Raw genomic sequence first — 17,969 nt, forward strand, 5'->3', positions numbered from 1 at the left:
ACCAGTGCCCCACCGCCAACTTCGAGAAGGGAGAGGGAACAATCCACATACCGAAAATGGCCATCTGCATTCCCTCTGGGAACGGCGGGAGCATTGCATTCCCGCTGACGGCATGTTTGGCTGCAGGAGAAGAGACAGACATGGATAAGCCCCTTTGCCAAGTCTTCAATAGCTATAATCCCTAGTCCTTATACAGTGCGCTCCATCAGAAGATCTCAAAGTGCTTTACCAAAGGAGGTCAGTATCTTTGTCCACATTTTACAGATGGGGAAACTGAGGCACTGGGAGGTGAAGTGACTTGCCCAAGTCAATCTGCAGGCCAGGGGCAGAGCCAGCAATAGAACCCAGGTTTCCCCGAGTCCTAGTCCAGTGCCCTAGCCACATCAAATTACTGAAAGCTTGCCACCAAGCTTTAGCTGCCTGCCAGAGAGGGGCACCTGGAATCCCCATCCCCAGCTAGACCCCAGAGTCATGTCAATCTGGGACGCTGAGACCAGCAGTGGCTGATCCCAGACACTTTCATTTCATTTCACACTTTCATTGCCATTCATTGTGCTGCATCAGGGGTTCTCCAGCTTCTCCCAGAGATGGCCTTGCGGACTCCCTGCACCTTGATCCGCCCCCCACAGAGCTCTTAGTTATTAGGCACAAAGCGCATGCTCAGCCAGGTCAAAGAGATGTTTGAGGCCTGGCCCATCGCGATGAGCCCACCGACTAAACAGCCCCATTCCTTAGCTGTTTCCATACAGCTTCTGGTGCCCTTGTGCTGGGCATGTCTGGAGTGGCTGCCAGCTCTTCAGGGCAGGGGCCACGGCTCTATCATCTGCTCCAGCCCCGCTTGCTGGTGGTGTGGATCTGAGCAGTACACTGTCTGCACTCAGATTTGCTCCACCAGGAAATCTCAGCTCATTTCTTGCACCTGGTGTTCAGGGAGGCCCCCCCCCCACTCATTCCCTGCCTTCTCCCCACTTTCCCCAGTCTCCACAAGGTCAAGGAACTCTCCCTCCTCCAGGGTCACAGGCAGAGCAACAGCAGCTCAGCTGGCCTGAGAGCCCAGGAGTCGCCTTTGTGACAGTGACCGGACCACACACGCCGGGGCCGTGGGTACACAATGGAAACCCAGGAAATGCAGCACGGGGCCCTGCAGCAGCTTCTCTTTGCTTGTCGCCCAGGCTCCATTGCACACATGATCAGCCGCTCAGGCGGCATCAAACTCACCCTTCTAGCCCCGTGGGGAAGGCGTAAGTGGGACTCAAGATCTGGGCACCCCCCATGCTGGCACTTTGCTGCACAGGGGTGAATTTCACCTTCATAACTCAGCCAATTTCACCGTCATAACTCAGCCATTCCTATAAGGTCAGTGCCCTGGAACAATCCCAAGAGAGCACAGAAAAAATGGAGCCCTTCAGAGTCATCTAAACCCCTGAATCCCAGGGCCTAAAAAGCAGGCGGAACCATGGGAAGGGGAATCAGAAGCTGGAGGCTCCTAAGGCTAGTTAATTCCATCAAGGACTCAGGGGTCCAAGCCTTTAGTCCCTTCTACCTAGATGCCCCATTGAACAGAGTGTTTGGAGAGGGTGTAGTGTAGCCCACCATCCATTCCACAACTATGGATCCCTGGCCAAGACTTCCGGAGAGCCTGCGTGGGGATAGCATAGGCTGCCTTAGCCAAGAGCCAGAGAGAACCACAGGGTCTGTCTGGGTCCAGCAGCTTCCATAAGAAATCCTCTTTCCATTCATTACAGCAGAGCTCTGGCTACAGAAGCAAGCCCATCAGAAACATGATCTGCCGCGAAAGGGTCCGAGTTCACGGGCACCGGGGGTCGGAGAAGATCGTTGGAACCACAGGACCAGAAAGGACCTCCTGGGTCATAGATTCCAGTCCCCTGGTGTGGCAGGTCACCCCATCCACAAATCAAGCTCCTTCTATCTTAAAACTAGTTAGGTTGCTTGCCCAGATGCTGCCGCACAGCACATCAGCTGCATAGCACATCAGCCCCACAGCCCCAACTGCTTGCTAATCCCCACTCCAGGAGTTGACGTGTAATAGGGTTATTCAATGCCAGCTGGGGATTAGGCCTGGATGGCCCCGATCTGCTCCTTTGTCTCTTCCCCAGGTCTCTATTTTAAGCCTTTGTATCTTCCCAGGGCCTTGTGTTCACTCGAGAAGCGAGAAGCCGAGACAGCTTGTGCAGAGAGCACTCCCCCGCCCCCAACAGATGGGAGAATCTATGTTCCCCGACAGCCTGGGGGAGATCAGCTGAGCGTCACAGCCCGGGGTGAGGGAGGAGCCCAGACAGCCCTGGCAGATGAACGCAGCTCAGCTCATGCACTGTAAAAGGGATGAGGATGGCACATAAGCCAAAAGCTCCTCCTAGCATGCAGGAGATCACCATGCTTAATGGCCTCAAGTCTGCTGCTTCGGTTTTAACAGAGGGGCTGCTCCCAGAGGCAGGAGAGCGTCAGGTGTTCCATGGGGTAACGGGGAGAAGGGTGTCTATGGGGCTGCCCGGGGAGGCAGAACCGGCTCCTCTCCCCCCGGCTGCTGGGACGGGTCACTTCTCAGGAGCCGACTGAAGGATGCTCAGATGATTTATGGAGGTGCCTGTACAAGGCAGAGGATACAGCTGCCTGGCACTAGATGGTGCCCATGTGGGCAGACACCATACTGCCTTCCCACACACAACTCTGTGATGTGCCTCGATCCCGAACCACAGCCCACCCTGCTATTCCAGTCCTGGCTTCCTGCCCCACCCACCCCACATACAGAGTTCTGCCAGTGCCCCTGTTCCCAGCCTGCAGCACCTGGTTATTCCTGTCCTGTCCCCCCATGCCCCTCAAGCCCAATCCACAGCTCCCTTCTTTTCCAGTCCTGTCACCCCAGCTCTGCCAGTGCCCCTCAAGCCCAACCCACAGCTCCCCATCACCCTGCTAGTCCAGGCCCAGGCTCCTCACACTGGCAGCTCTGCAGCGATCTCTTTCCCCCAGGCCTTCCCACTTTCCCAGCAGCACATCTCCATAGAGGGTTTTCAGAGCTGCTTTAATTCCATAGGAATGATCTGGGGGCAGTTCTCTGGCCTGTGTTATACAGGGAGGTCAGATGAGATGATCACAGTGGTCTCTTCTGGCCTTGGAAGCTATGAATATCACACTGCCATTCTCGCAGCATGGATGCCCCTGAGTGGGTGATGCGGCAAAACACTGAGCACCATCAAAGCGGTTTCACTTGTGTCCTAGTGATCAAAAACCAGGTCTGCAGAGGCTAACGACTGGCGAGCATGAAGCCCAACAGGGCTAGCTGGGTGGAGTCTCCCTTCCCCCACCCCAGGCAAAGGATCAGCCACTGAGCTGCTGTGGTCACAAGGCAGAGCATCCTTCTCCTAGACCTAGGTTTTCTTTTTCTCTGGCAGTGTCGCTCACAGGGAGCCACAAGCCATTGCCCTGCTCCACATCCAAACCCACAGAATGCATCACGCCTTCATTAAGGGACGGCCCATCTCCCGCCAGAGACATGTGCCTCTTGGAGCCAGATCTTCAGGCAGCAGCATGCATGGTACAGGCATGATCCCTGCCAGCCCACCTGAGGTTAGAGCCGCGTGGGGACCAGCTGAGGTGGGACTCTTCCGAGGAATGGAAGAAAGGGATCTCCACTGGGAACAGGAAGCCTGGCCTGGTGCCTGCCTTGGTTTGGTCACTACAATCAATACCAGTCCCGCCCCAATCCCTCTCAGTCCAGAGCAACTTGCCTAGTCCTTGTCTCCCCAATCCCATCCTGCTTACAACCCCCTCCCTGACCCCACTCCAATACGCCTCCACCTTCTGCTCCAAGGCAACAGACTTCTCCCACCCCATCAGGGCTTAACACCATGCCTAGGTCAGGGTAACAAGAGGAATTTTGACTTCCCCACTCAATGACATGGGCTTTCCTCATCCCACCCCACTGTCCCTGCTTTGTCTCGGTGGTGGATAAGGTCTAGGAAGCAGACAGACGGTCTTACTGATCTGCAAAGTGCCTGCCACTCTGCTGGCACACTACGTAGGGAAAGATTGGAGCCTGGGGGCTGCTAGCTTTATACCAGCTGAGGATCTGCCCCCAAGTCCTACAGAGAGCTGGTGTGCACAAGAGGGCAGAGAGTGAAAACTACCAGGTGAAGAGATGTTCAATACACAGCCAAGCAATCAGTGATCCATCAACTGCAGGCAGGTGAAGATGGATGAATGGAATCCTGCCACACCAGTGAAAAGGGCATGCATGTTAGCATGGCACAGGAGGGCCATATTTCTGGAGAGGATGTGTCTGGACCTCCCTATATGAAAGGGGCCCCTTTTACTATGCGAGTCCACATTTGATTTCACAGAGGGATAATATGTAAGACGCAGGTTGCTCATGTAGCATTCACACAGCATGTAGTTTGTCCTACATGGGCCCAAAGTGGGGACAAATTAGATGGAGAAACTGAGGTACAGAGTGTTTCAGACCAATACTTTCAAAGGTGTCCCACTAGTTTTGGGCGCCTGCCATAAGATAAATGGGCCGGATTTTTCATCATGTGCTGAAAAACTGATGGAAGCGGCATGTGCTCAGAAATCAGGCCCAAGGGTTCTCATGTTGGGCACCCAAAATTATGAGGCCCAAGGGTTCTCATGTTGGGCACCCAAAATTATGAGACCCTTTTGGATAGAAAGTGGCTTAAGCGACTTGCCCCCCGTTAGACAGCGAGTCAGTGTCAGAGCTGGGAGCACAACCCGGAGATCCCTGCCTCCCGATGCAGCGCGTTCCCCTCAGGACCGGCCTTCCTTCCTTCCATCCAGTAAAGGGCTGGAAGAAAAGATTTTTGCCTTAAATGGCTCCTCCTCCCCAGAGCTCATCGTTCTCAGGTTTACACACCCACACGCAGAGCTCCAAGCAACCTAGCAGCTACGCAAGCAATTCTGCAAGACGGGGAGACGGCTGCCAGCATTCACTTAGCACAAGATCCCGGCTTATATTGTATCCACCTCAGCCTCACATGCTCTCCTAACAGGCCTTCCGCCAGAACCTGGGAGCCGAGTGGGTCTAGGGACCCTCCCCACTAGGGAATCATCACTAAGGGAGCCCTGATGCCCACGTCCCGTCCCCCCAATCAGCTCCCCGCTTCTGTGCGGTGGCGCTGCAGGGTCATAAGAGCCAGCACCGGCACAAAGTCCCACCCCAAGGGAATAACCCAATCACAGCCCCATCCCTCCACCGCCACTGCCCTCCTGGGGCCGTGCTCACCAGCTTGCTCCGCAGCCCCCAAGAGCGATCCCGAACAGCCAGCCGGGTGCAGCAGTGAGAGAGGAACGGCTCGGTGGGGCCATACAGGACCATCTCTACACAGAGGGGGCCCTACAGAAGGCTGGCAGGCTCAGACGTTGAGCTCTCAATTGACCTGAAAGATCCCCTATGCCGACCGCTCCAAGATGGGTTTATCAGATTCTTCCATCCCATCCCTGCTAATCATGGAGCCTCCTCCTCCCGCACCCCACAAGGCTATTCTGATGAGCCCAGTGTCTGCATATTCCCTCAGCTGTCCACCCAGGTGGAACAATGACTCTCCATGGTCCTCATCCCAACCTTAGCAGACATAACGTTTCCCAGCTCTAGCCCCGGCCTCCCGCGCCATGCCCCCCCCCCCCAGCAACACTGCCAGGATACAGCCAGGGCAGGTCCTAGACCTCGGAGCCCACTTGATTCCAGGGCAAGGGCCACAACGGCGACTCCAGGGGCCTTAAGATCAGGCCGAGTGATCACCACTCATTGCACGAGGGAGCACCCTCCAAATGTAAGAAAGATCCTGACTTCACGCAACCCAGCCCCCTACAAGGAGGCCCAAGCCCCGTCCCCCACCCTGAGCCCCAGCTCCCCCGATCACATACCCGGACTGGAGCCATTTTATTCTGCTTCCAAAACACATAGCTGCAACGGAGGTGGGGATCTTGTCCTGATTTTCCTAGCTGCCCTTGGCTACCTGCTAAGGACGCCAAAGGTTTAGTAGCCAAATGTGAATAGACTGGAGAGAGTTGGGGGCCGGGGAGGGGAATAGACACAAAAGCCCAGAGTTGGGCTCGGGTCTGCAAGGCGTTTCGCTGGCAGCGCAGCTGGGCAGCTTGGCAGCTCGCAGACGATTCCTTCCCTGGCTCTCTCCCCTCTTCCGAGGAGGACAGGCAGGCTACATAATTTCCTTGGCCCGGATTCAATTCAATCAGCGCAGGAGCGGGCTGCACTCCCCAAACACCACTCCCGGCTCCACGGAAAAAAAAAAAAAAAAAAATCACACACAGCCATCGACTACCACCAATATGTGGGAAGGCGAGATTTGTTTGTATTATCTTCCAAAAAAAAAAAAAAAACGCAAAGGCTTTGAGCCCCCCCCACCCGCCCAACATCCCCCCACGTCCTACCCTCGACCTCTCCTCCCGTTGTATTCCCCCACTCCCTGCACACCGCACCATCAGCCCCGAGCCACCCCAGCCTTCCCTGGCATTGCTGCCAAGCAGCCTTGGCAGCCCTCCAGCCTGTGCCAGCTTTATTCTCTCTCCCTCTGTCTCACGCCTTCCTTGCCAACCTCCATCCCAACTCCTAGTGTCTCTCTGTCCCACAACCCCCCCCCTTCTCCCCTCCCCTGTCTGTTTCCCCTGCTTTGCAGATCCAGGGAGTAAGCCAACAAAGTAGAAAGAATCAAAAATTTACAGCAACTAGTTTACTTTAAAAAAAAAAAAAAAAAGAGGAGAGAGAGAGAGAAAGAAAAGCAGCAGTTTACCAACCTCTCAGCGCGGGCCTCCTCCCTACCGCACGGGCCGGTGCCAGTCTGACCCCTCCGAGATGCCCGCCTTGTGCCCACCGCCTCCGGGAGCTTCCGAACGTCGGGAAGGGGGCAAAGAGAGGGGGTGGGGCAGGAAGAAAGAAGGCGACAGAAGACCAGGCAAGGAGGAGGCTGACAGGAGCTGGAGATCTCGCATCTGAATGGTGCCAGGCTCTTCCCCCCCTCCTGCCATCGTGAGAACATCCGCGGGCAGCAAAAGCAGCCACTCTTTTATATGGCACCAGCCTGCTGAGGTGCAGAGCATCATGGGACAGGGAGAGGGGGGAAAAAAGAGGGGGTGGGGGGAGAGGGAGAGCGAGAGACAGAGAGACAGAGAAGGAATGAAAAATGACATGCAAGTTTCACCTCTGAGAAAGGCCACTTGGTGACTTCTGAGAACAGGGCTCAGACTCACCCATGGGATTTAAAGAGAAGAGAAGCCAAGGTGCTGCCGGCCCTTCCTGGGTGAAAGGAGACCAAGATAGGAGCCCGTGCTCGCCACAAGACACTAGAGCTCACTTCCCAGCAGCCTCCTGCCGCAGCCCCACTCGCCCCCTAATTTGGAACTGGTGCTGACGGATTCCGGAGTCTCCCATGAAGACGACTGCAGAGATGGAAGCCATAGGTCCCAGACACCAAACTCTTCGCTCTCCCTGCAGCTCATCTCTGAGCATCAAGCCACGCACCTCTGAACGACTGTAGCCCCCTCCACAGGCAGGAACAAAAGGCCCCATTTGACACACACATACCTTCAGGGGAAGGTACAAACTTTTTGGAAGAGGAAAACAGCAGCCAGTCTAACTCACCTGCGATTCATCTTAGGAGGGACACTGTTTGTGAAAGCATCTGTACTGCTATCTAGTTACTATCCTGCTGGCCTTATTAACAGCATTGTCTGTTATTAAATAAAAAAGGATTGTAGCCAAAAACCCAAACAAACAGGGCCTGCTTTTTCAGCTCTGCCATCTGCTTGTATTTCAGGAAGCTTAGAACTAGCCTGGTCAGCTTCACCCTGGTGGCTAGTTAGTATCACTTGCCCCAGCACAAGGCAGTTCCAGAAGCCCATTTTCCCCCAAAAGTGAAAATCCATGAAAGCTTTTGCATTCATTGTGGGGATGCGAGTTCAGGGCTAATACTTTGGCCTTGCAGAACTTGGCAGAGTCCTTTCATCCCCAGCCTTCCTGTATTCTCACCTGTTGGCCACGTTATCCAGCCCCTCTTACCTTCCCATCTCTAACCAGCTTTTGGTTACTGTGTTGACAACACTCATGATTTTATCACGAGTCTTTGCAACACATTTGGTGTTTCTTCTTAAACCCACAGCTCCTGCAGTCCTGGGATGATGTGAGACTCTCTGCTCTCGCTAAAAAAGCAGTGTCTAGCCCTCATAGGTGTGGAGAAAAGATTAAACCTGTGACACAAACTGCCCCCCTCCCACGCTCCAGTGCCGGAATGCAAATAAAGACACCTCCTCCATTTATTAGGTTTTTAATATCTATGATTTTTGAAGCCTAGCTCGTGATTCTGGAGGGGTCTGGCGCATCGTTCTTCAATGCTTTGAGTTGGTAATGCTGCGGCTGTGTGCAAGACGGGGTTGGCAGAAGGCAGGAGTGAAGACTTGGAAAGCCAACTGACAAGAGAGACAAAAATGGACATTTATGTGGATTACTAATAATGATCGCTCTGAATATTTTTATGAGGATAAAATTTGGGGAAGGGATATTAAACCTCAGGGCTCAAGCTGCTCTCCAATTACTAGGGATTAGGATGAGACCTAATGTAGGGGGCAGATTGTCCCATATCTGCCCGTTGTGGGGTGCTTATACCTTCTTCCAAGGCATCTGGTGCTGGCCACCATTGCAGATAGGACCCTGGGCTAGGCAGACCTCAGCTTTGATCCAGCCTGGCTGTTCCTATGTTCCTGGAAACGCACAGGGTTACAGGACAGAGCGACAATGACAAACAGCCTGAGTTGGGGGAAGGGGGGAAAGCAACCCCGCATTGCCAGGGATACAGTAATCAGGGCACAGAGCATCATCGGAACATTCCCCGGCAACCAGTCCAGAGCCCAAACAAGACAAGAGGCAGATACAGACCACGGCAGATTCAGCCTCGCAGAGACACAGCCAGAAGCGTAACGCCGTCACTGCCCCTTCTGGCCAGCAACGGCGGGGTTAGGGCATCAGCCTGAAGGGCGCCCGCAGTGCCGGAGGCCCATCAGCCAGGCATCGCCACGCCCACCCTCATCTATCTTCTCCCTGGCTGAGGAGATTCCCTGGCACACCAGGAAGCAGGAATAGGGGAGTGGTCTTGGCCTGGTGGTTCTCCGACGTGGGCGAACATCTGCGAGGCAGAGGGGCTCTGTTCCAACGCGAGTCCCACACGAAGCCCCTCCAGCCTCACATCAGCGTCGGAGCAGGAGCCAGCCCCAGGGAGGGAGTGGGGGGGCCACCAACCGCGTTTCCCCTTGTGATCCCAAGAGGATGGGAACAGGAGGTCTCCAGGGATGGAAGGCCAGCGCCCAGCCCGCCCCTCCCTCCGCACCCTCAGCTCCATTCACTCGAGTGTGATCGAGGGGCAAGCCAGCTGCTCTGGGCTAGTCCCCGGCCGCGATGCACTGAATGGGCCTGCCAGCCCACCACTCGGATGCGATTAGCCACTGGGGCAGCAGGCCACACGGACCATCCCACACTGAACAGAACCCACTGGAAAGGACTCCGGGCCGCTCTCGGGTCTCATCACTCATGGAAGGGAGCAGCTGGGTGGAGACACTTCCTGGGTTTGCCTTATCCTGCCCCTCACCCTCCATTCACTTCCAGCCCACGGCAGCAGCCATAACTCATCTGACCAGAGGGTCGGGTCGGGTCAATTCCCGCCCCCCCGCCCCAGACACCTGGCCCACAGTTCTCTGCTGAGAGGCCATCCCTTCCTCACCCCCATTCCCCACTCGCATCATCAGTTCCCGGCCAGAAGCATCAACTAGGAGGCTCCAGAGCTTAACAGGCCCCCTGCACTGGGAGGTACAGATCATTTACTCCCCTACCTAAGTTGAGACCTTCCCAAATCCCAACGGTACCTATTATCCTATTACAGTAGCCCCAGCAAGAAAAACCAAGGTTCTGTTATGTTAGGTGCTGGCCATACACACTAGAGTTAATCTGACTCCCCGTGGTGCGCCCTACTCTGGTGGCGGGCACAGGGGGATCAGTCTACTCCCCTTTCTTCTGATTTAACAAAAGAGGGGAAGAGTAGAAAGAGCATCATGGGGAAGAGGGTGATGCTGGGGGACTCGCTGTGGGGACCAGTTTATACGGGGATTGGAGAAACTGCTGATGGATTCCTAGAAGAGTGAGCCAGGCTGGCGCTAGCCCAGCCCCTACCCTGCTGCCCTCTCCTCATTTGCTAGGGAGAGGGGAGGGGACTGGATAAGGACCCCGCCCCAGAACCAGCGGCTCCGGCTGGGTAGAGGTCCTCCCACTCCAGGGAGCAGGGCTGCAGATGCCACAATGTTCCCCCAGCCACTGCCAGAGACAGAGGGCAAAGCTCGAGCGAGGATCTACCAGCTGCCATCTCTGGTACTGTACCACCCGCACATCTGTCTGTCCCACGTTAGCCCCTGCTGCCAGCTGGGAGAAGGAAACCCTCTTATACCCCACTAGAGACTACACAGGAAGAGGGCCTGGCTTTTCCACTTCCACTCAAAACCTGCTGCTTAGCTTCACGACACACTTGCCTGACTCTGCCCAGCCCAGGCATGCCCAGGTGGGGCCTTTTGTGTCTACACACAGCTAGGTGGGAAGGGCTTTGACACATGCTGGGGTGGAGCTCTTGGCTGGGGATCTTCAGCATAGTTAAGTCATTATCTGCATTTTACTGGTGGGGAAACTGAGGCACCAAGGCAGGGGATGTGACTTGCCCAAAGTCATCCAGCAGGCCAGTGGCAGAGCTGGGATCAGAACCCAGGTCTCCTGAGATCCAATCTAGTGCTCCTTTCACCAGGCCACACTGCCCCTCTAATTATAACATATGTATTATTAATAAGCTCACCAGCGACTTAAAATCACATTATACACAAGCCAGGTTAAGCCTTGCCTACCTCCTGGGATGCGGGAGGAAGTTCACAGTCAGTGTTTGCAGATGGGCAAACTCCTCGGGCACAGAAAGCGACAGGGCAACATAGCCAACAACCCCCAGCAAAACAGTGGCAGAGAGGCCAGTAGTCCTGACTCTCAGACCCCTGCTCTAACCACTGAGCAGCACACACTCATGTCTGTCTTGACCAGGATTGGAGGGAGGGTGTCAACAGAACATGTTAGCGAGTATCCTACATCTTAATGCCTAGAGTAGCAGCCCCGACGTGAAGCTTCACCTTGTCCGGCTCTGCACACATCAGAGTCGATGCTGGTTCCCTGTTTGCCAGCATGGGCCGATGCCCCTTTATGCCCTAGTCGCGCCAGGCCCTGACACCAGTTCCTACAGGCTTCTTTCCTTGTGCCCTCTGCCTGTCTGCACCTGCCATCTCATCTCACGCGTATATCATAAGCTCTTTTGGTTCTGCATTTGTGCGGCCCTAATACAACGGCTTCCTGGTCCAGGACTGGAGCTGCGAGGCACATGGGTGAGACACCTAATAAACAGCATGCAGCGCCCAGCACACCGAGGCCCAGGTCCACGACTGGCCTTTCTAGCACTACTGCAATACAAACGGATAGTAATAATCTGAATAGCCTACTGGGGTAGGAGGCCAAGCACTCTCACACCTGGGACAGAGACACGGTCCTAGGGCACGCCACCAACATCTCAAGTGAAAAAAAATCAAAAGCTGCCTCGCTTGCAAGGGGACAGAGATCACCCGGGGCCTGGGAGATGCGCCCAGACACGTGGGAGAGGGGCAGTTTTAGAACCGCCCCCTGATGCTTTAGGAATGGCCTCTGGGAATCGTTAACCTGCAACCCCCCCACCCTGTCCCTCGGAGGCGCAGCCAAGCTCCAGTGTCCTATTGACCCCCACACGTAGCACCCATTTCATGCACCGCACGGAGCCAGATGCCACATTGGCACAGGGGCCCGTTCCCCCAGAAAACCACAACGATAGGGCTCCACGGGCACCGGAGGGCAGCACCCCTGGTGGCTCTCTTGTACACCCTCCCCACCCCTCTTGTGCTCCCACCATCCCTCAGCCTGGTGGGGGGCAGCCCATCGGCTGAGCTTGCCAAGTCTGCTGAATAGTCTTGTTCTACAGACACTTGGGGAGCGCTGGGGAGGAGATGGCGGAGGGGGCAGGGAGGAAGGCTTGTGGGCATCCCTCTCATCCTTTCATTCCTCTGCTGTATCCTAGCAACACCATCTGTTGCCATGGCGAGCACGGCCCACCCTCCTCTCCCCCCATCAGCGTGATGGGAGCCCTGTTGGCGGCGGGGCCTCATTCCACAGCCCAGCCCCCGGCACAAGCCCAGAATACAAACAGGGGGTGACTGAGCGCCAAGGGGTGGGGGGAGGACACAGGAAGCACCCTCTCTTGCATGGATGCTCAGGGTGAGCGAACAGTACGAGGCACATTGGACAGGCCCCGCTGCACAGGGGCGCTTCAGTGTGGGACACACCCCAGGGATCAGCGCAGCTGGGGGCATCCTGCCGGGTTCCTTCCCTCCAGACATGCTGCCTTGACAATCCACTGCGGAGCTGGTCACTGGGCTCCCAGACCCCCAGAGCCTTTGGGAGGGTACAAACATGGGGGAGAGCCCCCTCTCCCCAACCTATTAGGGAGGGGATTGCATATAGGGCCAAAGAACCACTTCTGGCCACGGCCTTGCTTTCTCCCCCCCTCTCCGCCCCAGCCATGCCTCCCCATGGGGCTGACTGGCTCTGCTCCTGCCCCACGCAGCCAGCGCTCGCCCCCTATGGGTAAGCCACAGGCCGCTTGTGGGTGGGAATTCAGGATCCTTCCCTCACAGCGAGGGAGGGGGGCAGCGGATGGCCCGGTGGGGCTGCTAATGGGATAGGGAGCTGGTCGGATGGATTGTGGTGCTGGCCCCAGACAGATCACCAGCTGTGGACAGAGCCCAAGGCAGAGAAGTCCCTGGCACAGAAGGAATGTAAGGCTGCCGTAAGAGGGCCTGCACTTGTGGGGGGGAGAGGGGAGCAGGGCATGTCTGTAGCACTTCAGGCTGCAGAGCCGTCCCCAGGGAAGCTACTGGAAGCCAAAGGAGGCCCAGGGATGCTCTCACTTCCATCAGGGTCCCACCAGTGCCCCCCTGCACGGGCAGCAGCTGGGCACACAGCCACCTTTGCCCTCCCCTCCCGCTGGGCTCCCCCACACCACACCTGGCTCCCAACCCCCAGCTCATTAGCAGCCCAGGGTGGCTACCAGCCAATGGGGCGGATACGTGAAATGAGTTTCGGTGGGTCTCAGCCGGGTCCCAGCAGCCAACCACTCACCACGCAGAACCTTCTTCCCTAATGGGACCCCCGGGAAGGCGCCAGGGAAACAACCAGATTCAGCGCTGCTCTCTCATCTCCAGCTCCGGGCGGGGGCCCAGGAATGAACACTGGCACTGGCCACATGGGATCCTGGCCCATGTCACCCAGATCAGCCTTTGCTAATTACAATAGCAAAGGCTGATCTGTAATTTCCTGGGGGCGGTAGCCAGCGGCGGGACTTTTCCTCTCCAATCAGGCCTTTCATTGTTAGATTCCTGGCTGCCCTGGACCCTGCCAGGTCTGATGCAGGGAAGGCAGCAGGCAATGGAACGGGTGCAAGGGTAGACTCCTAGCTACGGCCCTGCCCTGGAGAGGAGCATTGTTCTGGGGGGCACCCGAGTGCCAGAAGCATTGGTTTTCCAAGCAGATCCTAGTGCTAGAAAAGGGAGCTCTTTGCTTTGGGAATAAGCCAGAGCCGAGTGACTCAGCAAGGCCTGGACTCCTGACCTGCCTGCCAGCTTTCTTGCCTAGCCTCCAAGAGAGCCGGGAAAGGGCAATAAAAGGAGACTGGGGGCAGCATTCATCCTACCAGGCACACGATACGAACAAGATTCGTCGCTCTCCCGTTGTTGTCAAAAGCCTCAGCAGGGCCCTGTGGCTCGCCCGCTCCAGCCCAGGGATGAGGAGCTCACGCTGCGTCTTTCCTCTATGGCTCTGGTATAGAAACAGCTCTAGGCATCCCTGACTGCACACGGCAGTTTAGGACGGGAAGTGAAGAATGGCGCAGTCAAGCCACACAACAACAGGAGGGCATTTTGGGAGCCAGGATGCCGAGCCAGCCCACTGACAATAAGTGCTCACGAATCTCCCCGGCAATGTATATAGAAGGTGGACACTGGACTGGCAGTCAGGAGATCTGGGTTTAACTCCCAGCTCTGCCAGTCTCATTGTGTGACTGTGGGCAAGTCATTGAATCATGCTGGGTCAATTCCCCCTTCCTTCCTCCCACCCTTTGTCTGCCTTGTCTATTTCAACCGTCGTCTCTTTGGGGGGCAGAGATGCTCTCTCAATCTGTACGTACAGCACCTAGCGCAACAGGGCCCACCTCAGCTGCGACCTCTAGCTGCTACTGGCACATACCGAACTGATCCTGTCAGGATCACAAGGCCGCCCCAAGGCTTCTGTGGAGGAGGCGTCAGTGAGATGACTCTATCGAGTCCACGCCAAAGGCAACCGCCTCATTTTATGTAAGCTGGGCACGTTTCAAATCTTGATGTCTCTCCCTGCCCCAGCCGCTAAATCAGAGCCCCGCTGCTTGATCCTTTCAGCCCTAGGATCTGTTTGAGTTCCCAGCGTGCATCAGGAGAAAAATGGCTAGCAGCTGGGTCATGGGGTGCCAGGGTGAATGAAGGAATCAGAGGAGCGTTAGGGGTTGGAGGCCCTGAGCCAAAGCAATTGGGGGCCCCTGACCCACTCCTTCCACCTGCAGTCATATCGTCGTCCCCCGCGTTCCTGCCGGGGCTTGCCCTGCCCCACCTGGTAAGCCCCCGTCCCTGGCAGGAACACCAGGTGGGCAGAGTGGGGCAAGCCCCCAAACGCTGACCCCGCTCCCCGGCAGGAGCGCTGAGCAGGTCGGCGTGCGGGGCCACCCATTTTTCCAGGAGCCCCACAATTGGCCAGGGTCCCTGGACACGGGCCCTGTTGGCCCATTGGCTAATCTGCCACTGGAAGGTAACTGGGAACCCCTTCCCCCCGACAATTCTTTGCATGGCAATCTTATGGGCCAGCAGCTCACAAAGCCCAGTCCCCGGGAGCATTTCTTAAAGGGGCCCTGCAGAGAAAATTACACGGTCTTGTGCCCCTGTTTTGCTTCTTTATGTTGGAAGCAGTTTGAATTGTTCTTTTAAAAAAAACTGGGTTGTTTTTTTTTCCCCCTCTTTCCTGCTTGCTTTCTACCCTAGAAATATGAGGAATGGCAAATCTGGTCTTCTCTGGAGGACTCATTTAATGGCATAGAGCTAGAATTGGTGAGCTCTCTCTGATAGAAAAAGTGTGAGAAATTCATCATCCCTAAGGCATTTGAGTTAAACAAAATATTTTTACAAGAATCAAAAGAAAAGGCTCACATCCCCTCTCTTGCATGACACACCAGATCTCCAGTCATCCATAGAGTCTTCCAGGAGTAGATAAGATCTGAACTTTTAGTGTTAAAAAAAAAAAAAAAAAAACACACACACACACACCCACAAAAAAACAGAACAAAATCTCCTCTGCAGGCCTTCTTTGTACATCATCAGGAGAAGAGCGGTGGGGAGCGGGGGTGCGTGTGGCCGGACTGTCTGAGCTGGCACACAGCTGATCCAGAGTTAGGTCACAACAGGAACATTGATGATTACTGTACAACCTTCCTGCAGTAGAGACTCCCCCATGAGGGGTTATGCACTGGATTGCAGGCTCCTTGTGGGCAGGAATCATCTTTTTCTTCTGTTTATACAACGCTACTGACGTACCTGATTTGCTGACTGCACTCGCAGTTCAATAATAAAAATGTTCATGAGACCAAATAACCAACATAGCCAATTTGCTGCCCGACAAACCAGCACGAGACAGAAAAGGGGACATGCAGCATGTTCCAGAAGCAATTCTGACCTTGCAGCATGTTCACCTCACACAGTAGGTTTGCTTCGAAGATCCACCCTTTATAACCGGGTTGCTTACAAAGCTAAAAGCACTTTATACTGCCCCCAAGATCCAACCCACTGGTTCCTACCAATTCCTTCTCTCTTGTTTACCACACTCCAAAGCAGCTGGGCACAGAGGTACTTCCCAGCCAGGGCCATTCACGACTCTTGTCTTTTGACACATTTCCTATTTCTAATGCCAAAGTTGACTTCAGCTTTGCAAAGTGTAGTGGGATACCTGACGTGGGTGAACAGAATTGTGGGACAAGCACATGACATGCAGTGAACAACTTCCCAACATCTATATATGTACACAGCGGGGTGGCCAAACTTACTGACCCACCGAGTCGTATATGACAATCTTCAGAAGTTTGAGAGCCGGGGCACACCTGCCGGGAGTCGGGCCTTCAGCCCCTCAGGATATGTCTGCTGGGGCTCAGGGTTTCAGCCCTGCTCCTGCTGAAGCCCTGACAGGCACGTCTTGTGGGGCTGAAGCTCTGAGACTCCCACATCCCTGCTGGAGAGAAGCCCCTACCCCACCACCCTGCTGCAAGGTAGAGCTCCCAACTTCCCTCCCACAGTGGGAGCCACAGTTGGGCCACCCCTACATTAGAGTAATACCAATAATAAGCCATCATTATAAAAAAAAGGGAGGGACACCTACAGTGCATCTACACAGCAAAACACCCAAACCAACCCCAAACCATGGCAGTGAATCTCCGAACCAGAATCAACTGACCCAGAGCTAAAAGCTGCAGTGTAGCACCTGGGCTCCAAGACCCTCTCCCGTCACTGGGTTTCTGAGGCCAGGCTCCAGCCTGAGCCCAAATGCCAACCCTACTATTTTTGGCCTGGCTGCAGGAGCCTGAGTCAGTTGAGCCGGGTTCTGAGACTCCTGTAGGTTTGCCTTGGGTTTCACTATTTAAGGCTACCCCAAACAGTAAAGGGACTTAACGCAAGGCTAGGCCTGGAATCTGGTCTGTGTGGGCAGAGACTGCAAAGCCAGTGGGCTCTGCCTGAGTTCACAGGTCCAGTACAACAGGGCCCTAGTTATTTTCAAGTCACCTTTAAACCAGACCAGAGAATATGAGACACAGTGCTAAGACACTGTTTGGCCCATATCTTTGGAAGCGGAGGGGGCTCTGAAATCCCACCTCTTAGCAGGAGAGCAGTGATGTCTCCCTCCAACCCCAACAAACATTACCTGGCCTATCAGCTGAGGCCCTGCAACTCAGTGCACCCATTTGCTTACAAAGATGAAACGAGTTGCACACAGTCATACCTAACCCCCTCCCCTCCTGGAGCCCACTCCTCAAAGACAAAGGGAAGTCTTGCTTGTAAGTATAAATATGTGCACTCAAGCACCACAACCCTGCAATCAATGGAAGGGAGACTGTGTGTGTGTGTGTGTGTGTGTTGGGGGGGGCACTTGTTGGGGAAGGGCAATGTATCTTTAAAAGAAGATCACAAACACCCTCCCACACACCTCCTTCCACACAGGACTGGACTGAGTGAATCAGTCTGGAGGGAGGGGGGCATGGAAGGAAGCCCCTGCTCCCCAAGATCCACTTCCCAGCCACAGAGCCTGAACTTAAGACAACAAGGCCCTTAACACATAGCCACACCCACCAGCCATGCCTTGGACTTTACACTCCCCTTGCACCCCCAGCCTGCCTCCCTGAGCCCACATCCACCCCTGGGCCCCCAAGTCACAGCTTGCACCTCCTTATTACCCCCTGGAGGAGCCAGCCTTGCAAGACAGGAGGAGGAGACTTTCCTTTCCCTCTCCCTGCTCCCATATGCAACTGGTCCCCAATACTGACACCCCTCCCCGCACAGCAGCCCACGTGGAAGGTACCTGACACGGTGAGGCTCTGCGCTCTGCCTGGAAGCGCTTCCTCCCGGCTGGGGAGCAGGGGTTTGCCCGGCATGGCTGCAGCCAGGCAAAGCTGCGCGCAGGTGACCGGGCTGCCCCTTGTCCTGCCTCCGCGTGCAACTAACTAGCCAGCAACTTCCTAACGCGGTGGGCGTGGCCAGGGGGAGGA

The 17,969-nt window shown here is 55.5% G+C and overlaps 1 protein-coding gene across 3 annotated transcripts in view; it reads right to left on the reverse strand.

Moving 5' to 3' along the window:
- The window catches only part of LOC119845556 (mitochondrial peptide methionine sulfoxide reductase-like), a 42,959-nt gene extending 24,990 nt beyond the window's left edge, over positions 1 to 17,969 (reverse strand). The window contains exons 1-2 of one of the 3 annotated variants that reach the window (XM_038377993.2): positions 17,783 to 17,969; positions 52 to 120 (exon numbers count right to left, since the gene is read on the reverse strand). In XM_038377993.2, coding sequence (XP_038233921.1) covers positions 52 to 120; positions 17,783 to 17,855 — 142 coding nt within the window. In that variant the 5' untranslated portion in view covers positions 17,856 to 17,969. The remainder of the gene's footprint in view (positions 1 to 51; positions 121 to 17,782) is intronic. The other 2 variants (XM_038377996.2, XM_043506146.1) reach the window with 2 other exon arrangements.

The sequence above is a fragment of the Dermochelys coriacea genome, chromosome 19 (assembly GCF_009764565.3).
Source record: "Dermochelys coriacea isolate rDerCor1 chromosome 19, rDerCor1.pri.v4, whole genome shotgun sequence".
NCBI classification, from domain to species: domain Eukaryota; kingdom Metazoa; phylum Chordata; order Testudines; family Dermochelyidae; genus Dermochelys; species Dermochelys coriacea.